This window comes from Salvelinus fontinalis, chromosome 1, assembly GCF_029448725.1.
Source record: "Salvelinus fontinalis isolate EN_2023a chromosome 1, ASM2944872v1, whole genome shotgun sequence".
Lineage (NCBI taxonomy): Eukaryota > Metazoa > Chordata > Actinopteri > Salmoniformes > Salmonidae > Salvelinus > Salvelinus fontinalis.
In genome coordinates, this window is record NC_074665.1 from 43,481,140 (window position 1) to 43,494,896 (window position 13,757).

General features: G+C 41.4%; 1 protein-coding gene across 1 annotated transcript; it reads left to right on the forward strand.

Annotated features, from left to right (window-relative positions):
- Positions 1-5,498: 5,498 nt before the first annotated feature.
- LOC129853607 (dickkopf-related protein 3-like) lies at positions 5,499-8,269 on the forward strand. Its single transcript, XM_055919856.1, has 4 exons — positions 5,499-5,839; positions 6,880-7,054; positions 7,374-7,575; positions 7,911-8,269. The coding sequence occupies exons 1-4, from the start codon at positions 5,675-5,677 to the stop codon at positions 7,969-7,971; spliced, it is 603 nt and encodes a 200-aa protein (XP_055775831.1). The 5' UTR covers positions 5,499-5,674; the 3' UTR covers positions 7,972-8,269.
- The last annotated feature ends 5,488 nt before the right edge of the window (positions 8,270-13,757 follow it).

Consider the following 13,757-nt stretch of genomic DNA (forward strand, 5'->3'; position numbering starts at 1 on the left):
AACAGGTGTGTGTGTGTGTGTGTGTGTGTGTGTGTGTGTGTGTGTGTGTGTGTGTGTGTGTGTGTGTGTGTGTGTGTGTGTGTGTGTGTGTGTGTGTGTGTGTGTGTGTGTGTGTGTGTGTGTGTGTGTGTGTGTGTGTGTGTGTGCCTGAGTGTAGACATACTATAGCTGGTATGGGTGGCTATATCAGATTTGTGTGCGTGGAGAGACGTGATAGAGGAGGGGAGTGGGAGTCATAGTAAGGCTAGTAATTCCATTGTTGAGGCACCCTTGTTTGTGTGCAAAACAGCCCACTGATAAGATAAGGCCCAGACCTTTTCAAATATTGACAGATATGACCAACTCATTAGAGATAGAGAGATATAGAGATAGATATGGTGAGAGAGGAAGAGAAGGGATAGAGGGAGGCTACGTCAATGTGTTTTGATAAATGCTTGACCGCCAGAAGCAGAGACAGAAAACACTTTCAGATATGAGCTACATAGAGAAAGGCTGCAACATAAAAATAAATATGACCTCAACTGAAAATGTGTCTATAGGCTATAAGTCTTGCAGCCCAAATGCTTGGAAAGTAGAGCTGTTGCAAACTTCGAAATTAAAACATTTTGACATTTTGTATTTTGATGTTTGTAAGTGGAGACAACATACATTCGTGGGAGGCAGTATTATGTTTAGAGCAAAGACTGATGCCGCAGCTACAGTAACTAACTGTAAATAAGTGAATTGTTCCGCTAAAGTTATTTACAATTGTTTATCAACCACTACATACGCACGAACACACACATACACACACTTTCACACTCAACATATGCCGCCACTACTCTGTCCTTTATTCTTACTCTTAATATTGTCTATTCTGATGTCTAGTCACTTTAGCCTGCCTTCATGTACATATCAACCTAAAATACCTCATACCCCTGCACATTTGTCTGTTACTGGTACTCCCTGTATATAGCTTAATTCTTGTATATTGTATTCCTTTTGTGTTAATATTGTTCATTGTTTTACTCTGCGTCGTAGGGAAGGGCTCTTAAGCAAGCATTTCACAGTAAAGTCTACACCCGTTGTATTCGGTGCATGAGACAACAACAACAAAAAAAAGGGATTCCTACCCGTCTCCAAAATGACAAGGTGTCTCAAATTGTGTTCACATTTGACTGATTGTACGCAGTCCACTGGGCACAGATGTTAATTCAACATGTATCCCACGTTGGTTTGGCGTAATTGAATTTAAATTAATGTGGAAACAACATTGATTTAACCAGTGTGTTCCCATTGGGAGGTTACTTTCCCCTTGCCAACTGAATCATTTACAGATTTCTGTCAACAATGATTAAAGTCATACAATATTATACAAGTATTACCATAAACCTACAACAACAGTATTATAATAAGTGTTTAATGTTTGGAGGGTAATGACAAACCTGGTAACCACCAAGGATGAGAAATCAACTCCCTGGTACCAGAGTAAAGGCCTTTTCCCACCAACTGGGTTGTTGACAAAAAAATCAGAATTCTGATTTCGAAGCGCGAAACCATTCACACCAAGACCGATGTGTTTTTCCCCGACTTTAAAAAAAAATATTTGCATAATGTCACAAATGCCTGCTTCTGTGGTCATGCTCTTGCTTTCGAGAAGGCAGTGGCACTGGCAATGAGTTGTTTGAAGTGGCTAGAGAGTAGGCTACGCCATAAAGAGAATGAAAACATATAGCTTAAGCTACTGAAAATATTCTAAGATGAATCAATTATGAAAGGAACAACCTTTTCTTCAGTTACATCCCATTTAATGAAAGAGGAAACGCAAAACTGGCATCTGTCGTCATTCCTAACCCTTACACATATGCTGATCATCATGACACTTTTTGTTATGCTCATTTCAGTAACGGAAAACTGTAATTTATAAGGTCATTTTTGGTATTATCAACACCAAAAAGCTCTGAAACATGTTACTGCAGAATACTGTAAATGATGGTGCATTGCGTGAAAATTGCTGTATTTCGAATGTTACTGTAATTCCACCTCATAGCACCATATCTTTGGAGCTCCAGAAACCTTTTGACCACTAGTGGGTGCATGGTATTGTTGTTTCTGTCTCATTAACATATTTGAGGCATATCTTGTAAGAGGCTATTGCACCAATGAGTGTGAATGCTGTACTAATTTAACTCCTATGTGGTTATATTGCCCCATGAAATGTAAAGTGTATAGGGGACATATTGGAGTGGCAAGCAAGTCTTAAACCTTAAACTGTTGAGCATTTTGCCTTGTCCTGGTCTGTTTTGTCCTATAGTTGCTGCCAGTTTGGAAGCCTTTGTTAAAGCCTCTAGAAGTGCAAGTGATATAAAACACCAAATATTCATTTAAATTCTGTAACGTGTAAACACTTTACTTAGCAGCCAACCTGCTTGCACCAATCCCTCATTCATTCATTAATTCCTATTACGGTAGCATGAACTTTTTTACAGTATAATACAGTCAATGTTACGGTATTGTACTGTCATTACACGGTACTTGCTTTGGTACTATTTATATTACAGTAGGTGTACTGTAGTGTGAACTACAGCATTTCACCCGCCAGTGAGCTGCCTGGAAGATACTGTCAAATTCAAGACAACCCTTTTAGAGTGTACGCCTACCTTCAAATCCTGGCTGTAGGCTATCAAAAAGCTGCATTAGGCCTAGGATGAAGCTAAAACAACGTAGGCCTAGCCTATCAAATGAATTGACAAGGAAAGTTTGAAGGGAGAGACAACTGTGCAATGGTAGTCTATGATGAAGATGAAACTGACAACCATCAGAAACATAGAAACACCATGCAACCTGTCCAAAGCCAAAAGATCAGCCATTGAATCAATGGGTGGTTATGCTGACACCAAGGCTATTACAGTTTTGTGATTTTCTATACCTTTTGATTTCTATTCATTTTTTTTTTTTTTTTTTTTTAATTCATTTTTGTTTCAGTTAGTTTTCATACTTGATTTTGCTTGTTTTTATTTATACCAAACAAAATATAAACGCAACATGCAACAATTTTAACCATTTTACTGAGTTACTGTTCATATAAGGACATCGGTCAATTGAAATAAATTCATTAGGCCCTGATCTATGGATTTCACATGACTGAGAATACAGATATGCATCTGTTGGTCAGATACTTTAAAAAAATAAAGTAGGGGTGTGGATCCAAAAACCAGTCAGTATCTGGTGTGACCACCATTTGCCACATGCAGCATCTCCTTCGTATCGAATTGATCCGGCTGTTGTTTGTGGCCTGTGGAATGTTGTCCCACTCCTCTTCAATGGCTGTGTGAAGTTGCTGCATATTGGTGTACATGTCGATCCAGAGCATCCCAAACATGCTCAATGGGTGACACGTCTGCTGAGAATGCAGGCCATGGAAGAACTGGGAAATTTTCAGCTTCCAGGAACAGCGACATGGGGCCGTGCATTATCATGCTGAAACATGACACATGCAATTACATTTGTACACAACATTTGACAGAAATAAGCTTTTTGTGGGTATGGAACATTTCTGGGATCTTTTATTTCAGCTCTTGAAACATGGGACCAGTACATTACATGTTGAGTTTATATTTTTGTTTAGTGTATTTTTGTTCAGTATAATTGACTCCCTAAATGAGGTGGGAGTTAGAGCTCCACATAAAGGCTCCTCCCGTGCCTCTGGGGCCAGGCAGTAAGCTCTGGTGCACCAACGGCTGGGGATTTAGTGATGTTATCCATTTAGTGCTAAATGGACAAACAAAGGCATGCTGAGTGTCCCTCATTAACTGCCACCTCCAAAACCAGAACAGATGAGGCGAGATCGACTGCACTGTCTCGAGAAGATGGAATGATGGGGAAAGACAAGAGGGTGGGGAAAGAAAGAGCGGGACAGGGAGAGTAAGGGGAGTCAGGGTGAAAGGAAAAATCTCCGCTCTATGCTGTAAAGGGTATAATAAATATTGAGTATAGTCATCATGTTATAGTCAAGTTTTTGCCAAACTCTGTATTCCAGTCTGTCCAAATACGTAATTAAGGTTGTGACAGATATGTGAGTAACACATAGATTGATACTGTCACCCACAGAGCAGATAATATAGTCAGCAACATCTGCATCTATTAGCTTAGGTAACCAGAGTTGGGCCCTAGCGTAAAACTGAAAAAAACTAAAAAGACATGACTCAAAAAAAGTCCAGATGTTGAAGAAACAGACAGCAACTCACTCCAGGTATCCATGCTGCAAAGCACATTGTAAATTAGACCTACTTTGGTCTGAAGATCGCTGCATCAAAAGTCAAGAAAGGGAATCTGTAAGATAGGGGGAAAAAGGTTGTAAACAGACAAAGAAAAGACTTTTATAAATTCAAAATACACATATATTAAATGTCAGACTTTTTCCAAACAGAGGGCTTAAGGTTGGACACACAACATCTTTAGCTGCCCAGAATTGCTAAGAGATGGTGAATCAAATATGTCACACTTCATTGTCATGGCTCTCCTGTGCTACAAAAAAAATGTTTTTATCAGATCTGGGTGAAATATTTTTTTATGTCAAATACCTGGAAGTATTTTAAGGTGTGCTTGGTTGAGCTATTGAAACGAAACAAGTATTAGAAAATATTTTTGATGATTTTGACATTTGTGGTTATTACACTTGAGAGTTTTGCCTCTGTCATGCCCAAAACCGTGTCCTTTTGTAACACAACATCTCTACTCTTTGGTCTTCACCAGGAGACCTCTTTTTTAATCTTTGTTTGTCAGTTGCTTATTTGAGGGGGATAATTTGAATCAACAATATTGTTTTGAAGTTTGAACATATACAATAACCAAATTAGTATGATTAGTGTCCTCACTCTGGAAATGTGTAAAAAGTTAGGAGGAAGACACAAAAGGAACAAAATCTATTAAATGGCAGCTTGAGAAAGCGAGCCGTCCCGCCAGAGTTTGTATTCCCCCTCCCTGATGATAATTACGTTTAATGAGATCTGGGGGACGTCTGCAGTGTGCACTGAAGCAAATTACTCCCAGCGTGGGGCCCTTGTCCAGCACAGAGGGCCACTAGCTAGGGTCAACTACGTTGGCCCTGTGGGGCTGCCACTCAACGACCCAGGCCATGAATCTGTGACATGTCGTTTCTGTCTGCTTTTGTCTTCACACTCCCCACCTTGTTTGTCTGAGTGAGATAAGCCTTGAAGGTGCCTGTCTTGCTCCATTGTGTGGCCCCTGTTGTCAATGTTGTCAATCCATCAAGCCCATTACCCCACCCCTGGACCAACACCCCTACTCTCCCCCTTTCTGCCTTCGCAGCTGATAATTCTGCCATCATTTTCTGGTCGTAGGGGGTGTCTCCGTCAATTTAGTTAAGCCATTAACCACTAATTGTCTCCTCCCACATTGTGGCTTGAACAAACAGCATAGCAGGGGGGGGGGGGGGGGGGGAGAGGGTTCTCCGGGGCCTTTATAAGCCATGGGGCACAAGAGGAGGTTGATATCAAACACTCCTGCCTAGACTGTACACACAGGACATCTATACTGGCTGAGACCTTCCGTTTTGGAAACTCTCTTCACTCTCTGTCTCAATACTTCTTCAGCTCCATTCGGACAAACTCCTTTTTTTCTCTCTTCCTCTTATCAGTCTCTCTTTTTCTACCTAATTGCATGTTTTGTGGAGATGATGTCAACCAGGATTCTGTGGCTCCTGTCTCTCTGGCTGTGTATGCCCTTGGCCCAGGGCCGTATCTGGGCCTGGGTGCTCAACATGCCCCACAGTCCCCCCAAGAAAGGACCCATGGCTCTCACGGACAGCACCCCTCCAGTCAACACCAAAGGATCCACGGTAAGACCCAGATCATCATTTGTATGTGTTTGAAAGCATCTTGTTTGCTTTAACAGGTTTTGTCCTAATTGAAGGAGTTCTGAAATGTTTCTGAATTTGCTGAAGTGGTAATCTCTTGCTATTTTACCTGAGCTTGAATTGACACACTTGTATCTGCTTTTGTAGCAGTTTCACATGGTCAATCTGGTCGAAGAATGCAATTTGCTAAAAGTCAACGATACATTTTCTCTGTCTGTTGTCCAGCTAAAAAACACACACATATCAAGATTCAGGAAGTAGCTTAGTCAAGCATAAAGGCTGGATGTATTCAGTAGTAGCTGAACCATTGTCAATACTCTAGAGTTGTAAATGGCACATTAGCATGTTAGTGAAGACGCTACTCTATTCCAGTAGCTTTCTCTGTTTGTATTGTGCTGTAAGTGGTAGAAAAAAATAGGACCTTAGAGCACCAATCTTCGACTGATAATAGCTCTCAATCACAGCAGCAGTAAATGGGCAGCAACACTGCGAATGGTTTATTTACTTAGATGGTTCTCAGTGTATCATCGTTGATCTTCCTTGGTTTCCTTTCTTGGTTTTCTTCATTGGTTTCAACTAGCTCAAATCCAGTTAAGCAAACTTATATGTAAAACTCAGCACAATGAAGTTGCGTGCATGAAGTAAACACGATATCGGGTCAATTTCCGTAACATCTAAGCGCGTTGAAGCCTGAGGCTAAACTTCTCCGCTGTTTTGCTCCCAATACTAACACGTTTTATCAGCGTGAAGCGCACATGCGCAGTTACTCTGCGTGATTGAGTGAGAGCGGTCTTGCATCCTGCTCATCTCAATAGCTGCGGTGCTGCTCACTGCAACGGCATCTCGCGCAGTCTTTAATAACACCATTTATTTTCACTTCATTTCCCATAAAACATGACAACTACCATTTATTTTTTACATTTGTTTCAAGAGAGTATATGTTATACCAGATGTGAATGCAATGCTTTGCTTGTGGGTGTGTGTCATTATCACAGTTTCGAAGCTCTTGCTCTGTTTTTCAGGGTGTGTGTGACCATGACCGCGCCTGTGGTCGAAGCTTCTCCTGTGACCGTCACTTTGGCCTGTGTTTTCCTCTCCGTGGGGAGGGCCAGTACTGCAGGAGGGATGCCCAGTGTGTCCGAGGACTCAGCTGCATGTTTGGGAAGTGCCACCATCGCATTTCTGAGGGACAAGAGGGTAGGCTAAGTGACAAGGGCATTGGACTCACTTGAACATTTGTGGTGAACACAGTACAGTTTATTGAAGTAAATGTACCTCATGGTGATAGCAAAAAAAGTAGCACAACGTTTTTTTATATACTGAGTGCTGTCTACATTTAAAATAATAATACAAGAGAGAAATGTTTCATGATGACCACAGGGTGACAGGATGTTTGTTTACTGACTAATTGATAAAAGTAGTGATTTGTATAATTCATTCATTCATTACCTAATTCGTTAATTTAATTATTATTCACTTCCATGAAATGATTCACTTTTGTCTCTGTCTTGTCTAGGTGCTAGGTGTAAAGTAGACAGGGACTGCGGCGAGTCTATGTGCTGTGCCCGTCATCACGGTGAGCAGTTGTGTAAGCGGCGTCTGTTGCGAGATGAGAGCTGCTTCGTTCCCGACGGCGGCCTGGCGTTCAGCATCAACCAGATCTGCCCATGTGATGAAGGCCTACTGTGTCGTGGCGCTGTTGAGCCCAAATGGAGCGAGTGAGTATACAATGAGACTTAAGAATGACAGCAGAGCACAGGAGGTTGCTGGTACCTTAATTGGGGAGGATGGGCACCAAACACATGGTTTCACGATGTTTGATGCCAATCCATTTGCTTCGTTCCAGACATTGTTATGAACTGTTCTCCCCTCAGTAGCCTCCTGTGCAGTAGCCTCCTGTGCAGTAGCCTCCTGTGCAGTAGCCTCCTGTGCAGCAGAGGTCTATCTAAATCGTGACATCAATAGTCATACAGTACTAATAAAACCCATAATCTATATCATTTAGGGCATGATGTTAGACAGATTCTGACCACATTTTTCTTTGTTTCTCCAGGAAGGAGTTTGTCTACCACCCTGACACTACAAGTTGGACCTGTCAAGCCCCAAAGCCTTGATGAACACTTTGATCAATTAATCAGTTATTTATTATGTCAGTATCGTGTGTATACCGATATGACTGTATATACTATAATGTAAATATCAACAAATAGGCTATGTCTTTTTTTTTTCTTTTTTTTTTACATTTGTTGGCATTTTCTATATTTTAACAAATGCACCATTTAGCGAGGCCAATTACCGTCATAGTTTTCTTGTCAAAGTAAATCGTTATTAAAATCGAGTTCACGTCATCTGGTCGTGTCAGACAGTGTCATCTGATGAAATAAACGCTAAAATAAAAGCTGTTAATTTGTATGGGTGATTTGTTTACTTTTTCTCTGATTGTCACACTGCACAGCTCTTACATTTACCCTATCCATATTAGCGCACCATCAGAATACACATACCCATTAAAGTTGACAAGACGTAACCTTTCACAACCTGCTACGATGCCCTTATGTCGAGTACATAAGCAGCCTATGATGATCTTTTGCTGTTTTTAATACTTACATCATAATGGGCTCATTTTGGGAGGTTTCTATTTCAGTTACGTCCTTTGTAAAGTTTACTGCGTCTAGCTTTGAGATATTTGTATGTTGTTCGTGGTACAGTTACATGGATGACTGAGGATCATCAACACTGGTCTGACAACAGATAGGAACAGACAGTGTGAAAGAGAGACTTTGCCGCTTTCTAGTGGAGAGCAAATGTAAGTAGAATAATGGTCTAGAGCAGGGTTCTCCAGCATTTTCTACTTAAAAAAAAATAAACATGTCCCGGCCTACTATTTTTTTCTTTGATCTTTTCAAATAGGCATACTCTTTTTTTTATTCAGATTTTTCAGAGGATGCTGCAGCACCCTCAGCACCCCCACTTCCTGCGGTGTACTGACTGATACAAATAATCGTTATGTAGTTCCGCCAGGGGGTCTTTCTGTCTAACATCTAACTGGCTACGCGAAAGGATAGATAGCACACCACACAGACAGGGGCGATATTGCTGGAAATGTATTGGCAGACATTGTGTTGCGTTTGGCTTTTTAAGCCAATTGTCACTTGACAGGGGTGTAATAATGTCAATGTTAATTTGATTGGATAGTAGCTGGGAGCATACAGTGTCGGATACTTGTGGGATTTGTTACAATAAAATATTGTATATTTATATTTATTACAATAAAATATTATTACAATAAATATATCATTACAAATAAAAAAAACATTGTTCTTAAGAGAAATATATCATTATTACGATAAAGAACATTTTAGTAGGCTATTGATCGGACAATCGGACTCATCCAAGTGGATGATATTAAGATTAGCTGGTAAATTCATAGGACCAGGGCTAGCACTAAAAGCCCAATGTCAATAGGGCCTATAACTAACTATTACGTAGCCAAACAACATATCATAACTGAACAAGACCTGCATGGCCATGATGCAATTATCCAAATTCAGACATGTGAATTTGAGAGATTTTGCATGCCTCTTCATCACGGTACCGTTAGTCATTCATGTATAAAGGCAGGCCATAAATCCAGCAAAACAAAAATCAGTAAAGCCAGGGTGTGTTCATTAGCCAACTGAAAGGGGGAAATGAGCCCAATTTTGGATTATTGCAAGAGTCAGTGAGGGAGAAAAGTGCGCTCAATGTCGGTCCCGGGTTTGTGATCTATATGGTTTGCCCAATTTGATTGAGCTTGTTAATTGTAGAAGTTGTAGACTAACGTACTGCTTTCTGTTCATTGACAGTGTGTTGTGACCATGCAACCTCAAGAAAGACACAACGTAGCATAACTGTCATGTGGATGTAGTGTTTTTCAATGGTTTATGTCTACCTGAAACCAAAAAGGGTTATTCAAAGTGTTCTTCTATGGGGACAGCCGAAGAACCCTTTAAGGTTCTAGATAGGGTTAGATGTATGAATCATATGATCTATATGATCTCTATGATCTCCCTATTAAATATATTCTTATTTTTTTCAATGCACACACTTTAGCCATGGCATTTGAATGTAGACTATACAGTGCCTTGAGAAAGTATTCACCCCCCTTGGCATTTGTCCTATTTTGTTGCCGTACAACCTGGAATTAAAATAGATTTTGGGGGGGTTTGTATCATTTGATTTATTCAACATGCCTACCACTTTGAAGATGCAACATATTTTTTATTGTGAAACAAACAAGAAATAAGACAACAAAACAGAAAACTTGAGCGTGCATAACTATTCACCCCCAAAAAGTCAATACTTTGTAGAGTAGCCTTTTGCAGAAATTACAGCTGCAAGTCTCTTGGGGTATGTCTCTATAAGCTTGGCACATCTAGCCACTTGGATTTTTGTCCATTCTTCAAGGCAAAACTGCTCCAGCTCCTTCAAGTTGGATGGGTTCCGCTGGTGTACCGCAATCTTTAAGTCATACCACAGATTCTCAATTGGATTGAGGTCTGGGCTTTGACTAGGCCATTCCAAGACATTTAAATGTTTCACTGTGGGGATGGTGTTCTTTGATGAGAAGTGTTGGGTTTGCGCCAGACATAGCGTTTTCCTTGATGGCCAAAACATTTGTCTCCACAAACCAGAGTACCTTCTTCCATATGTTTGGGGAGACTCCCACATGCCTTTTGGCGAACACCAAACGTGTTTGCTTATTTTTTTCTTTAACCAATGGCTTATTTCTGGTCACTCTTCCGTAAAGCCAAGCTCTGTGGAGTGTACGGCTTAAAGTGGTCCTATGGACAGATACTCCTAGGGCTTTGCAGCTCCTTCAGGGTTATCTTGGGTCTCATTGTTGCCTCTCTGATTAATGCCCTCCTTGACTGTTCCGTGAGTTTTGGTGGGTGGCCCTCTCTTGGCAGGTTTGTTGTGGTGCCATATTCTTTCAATTTGTTAATAATGGATTTAATGGTGCTCCATTGAATGTTCAGAGTTTGGGAAAAAAAATTATAACCCAACCCTGATCTGTACTTCTCCACAACTTTGTCCCTGACCTGTTTGGAGAGCTCCTTGGTCTTCATGGTGCCCCTTGCTTAGTGGCGTTGCAGACTCTGGGGCCTTTCAGAACAGGTGTATATATACTGAGATCATGTGACACTTAGATTGCACGCAAGTGGACTTTATTTAACTAATTATGTGACTTCTGAAGGTAATTGGTTGCACCAGATCTTATTTAGGGGCTTCATAGCAAAGGGGGTGAATAGATATGCACGCACCACTTTTACATAAAAAAATAATAATTAAACAAGTTATTTTTTTCACTTCACCAATTTGGACTATTTTGTGTATGTCCATTACATGAAATCCAAATAAAAATCTGTTTAAATTATAGGTTGTAATGCAACAAAATAGGAAAAACGCCAAGGGGGATAAATACTTTTGCAAGGCACTGTAGCAGCAATTATTGTGTCCACCGCTGATTGCAACTGATGGAAAACAAATGCTGTATTTTTCAATGGGGTTCATTGGAAAATAGTGGCTGGGCCACTCAAGGACATTCAGAGACTTATACCGAAGCCACTCCTGCATTGTCTTGGCTGTGTGCGTAGGGTCCTTGTCCTGTTGGAAGGTGAACCTTCGCCCCAGTCTGAGGTCCTGAGTGCTCTGGAGAACGTTTTCATCAAGGATCTCTCTGTACTTTGCTACGTTCATATTTCCCTCGATCCTGACTAGTCTCCCAGTCCCTGCTGCTGAAAAACATCCCCACAGCATGATGCTGCCACCACAATGCTTCACCGTAGGGATGGTGCCAGGTTTCCTCCAGACGTGACGCTTGGCATTCAGGCCAAAGAGTTCAATCTTAGTTTCATTAGACCAGGGCATCTTGTTTCTCATGGTCTGAGTCCTTTAGGTGCCTCTTTGCAAACCACAAGAGGGCTGTCATGTGCCTTTTACTGATGAGTGGCTTTCGTCTGGCCAATCTTCCATAAAGGCCTGATTGGTGGAGTGCTGCAGAGATGGTTGTCCTTCTGGAAAGTTCTCTCATTTCCAGAGAGGAACTCTGGAGCTCTGTCAAACATTGTTGAATCTTATTCCTTAAAAAGTTAGGCTACAGTATATTCTAGGACTAGCCATTTTTATAGTGTCACTTTCACAAAGTGGGAAAGCAGATACTGGCAAGGAACAACCTTCACGCCACAACCCATCCAAACGTCAAAGGTCCAAAGTCATGCAAGAATAGCGTACAGAAAAGGTTTTTCAAAAGAAAAGCCATGACTATAAGGTATTTTCCCTCCTGTCCCTTCTCTTGTTCCCAAATTAACACAGTACTTTCAGTTATCAGAGCTCACGTTTGCAGCCCATGTTGTAGTGTTTATTGGAATCCTTATCAATCTTGCTTTATCTGACAGCATTGTAAGGCTGTTTGGGTTAATTTTGGAGTTAGGAGTGTAGCTAGAGTGCATATCAGAGTAGGTCTTGTGACTCAGACGTATCATCAGATAGAAATCATGATTCTAATTATTCAACCAGTAAACAACAGTATTTGCTTATCTTTCTGTCTCTGCAGATAGACACAACAAACTTGGGGAGATGGAGGACAGTGCTTTGTCAGATTATCTGCCGAACTATGGGGAAAGTTGCCACAAGGCGTTTTTGGACTGAGTCCACAGTGAGAGATGCCAAAAAACTGTCCTTTTTGAAACACTGAGAAAGATAGTGAACTGGGATCTAAAGGGGTTTAAAGAGGCCACAGCATCAGAGGACACTGTAGAGCCGCGTTCCAAAAGGTCAAGGGCGTACTTGAGGAGCAACAAGCTTACTGAAGAAAAACCAAGAACAATTGAATTAGGGTGGATACACGAGGTGAAACAAGATAGGAAACTGTGTTTTGGGGGGACCAGAGTTATCAATGTTCCAAAAACTTTCAGTAAAAAGGAACTTTTGTGTCAAGCAAAATAACAGTTTTTCCCACAGTGGGAATATAATAAATGTAGGGTGTTGAGATGTTACCTCATCACCAAGGAGCTGAAACAGGAAGTTGTTCATAATGCAAAACAGAACAGAACAGTTACCGTCACTTTAACCAACACTGAAGGGATTGATGTTAGCTGTCTCTCAGACCTATCAGACATATCAGAGATACAGTTTGCACCATACCTGTGAGAACTCCTTCCGTATCAGCTGGATGACACACTGGTATTTACACATAGCCACCTGATCGCTTTTACACTTGATCCTTCTCCAGACAACAGATGTCACACCACATGCCCTGCAGAAGACAGAAGTCACGCCACAACCCCTCCAGACTTCAGAAGTCATACCACAACCCCTCAGGACGTCATAGGTCAACTCCACAACCCTTCCAGAAAACAGAGGTCATGCCACAAGTCCTCCAGATGTCAGAAGTCACTTGACAACCCCTCCTGGACATCAGAGGTCACGCCACATCCCCGCCAGACGTCAGAGTTCATGCCACAACACCCCCAGATGTGAATGGTTATGCCACAACCCCTCCAGGAGACAGAGGTCAAGCCACAACCCCTCCAGAAGACAAAGGTCACTCCACAACCCCTCCAGATGTCAAAGGTCTCACCACAACCCCTTCAGATGTCAAAGGTCACTCCACAACCTTTCCAGACGTCAGAAGTCCCTCCACAAGCCTGCCGGACATCAGAGGTCACACCACAACTCCTCCAGACATTGGAGTTCATGCCACAACCCATCCAGACGTCAAAGGTCAAGCCACAACCCCTCCAGAGATCATGTCAGAAATAAAAATACATGAGTCAATCTACTTAGAGATCAATTCACTATTAAAAAATCCCCAAATTGTCGATCTCCTTGTAAAGTTCACCTTGATTGATGAGAAAGG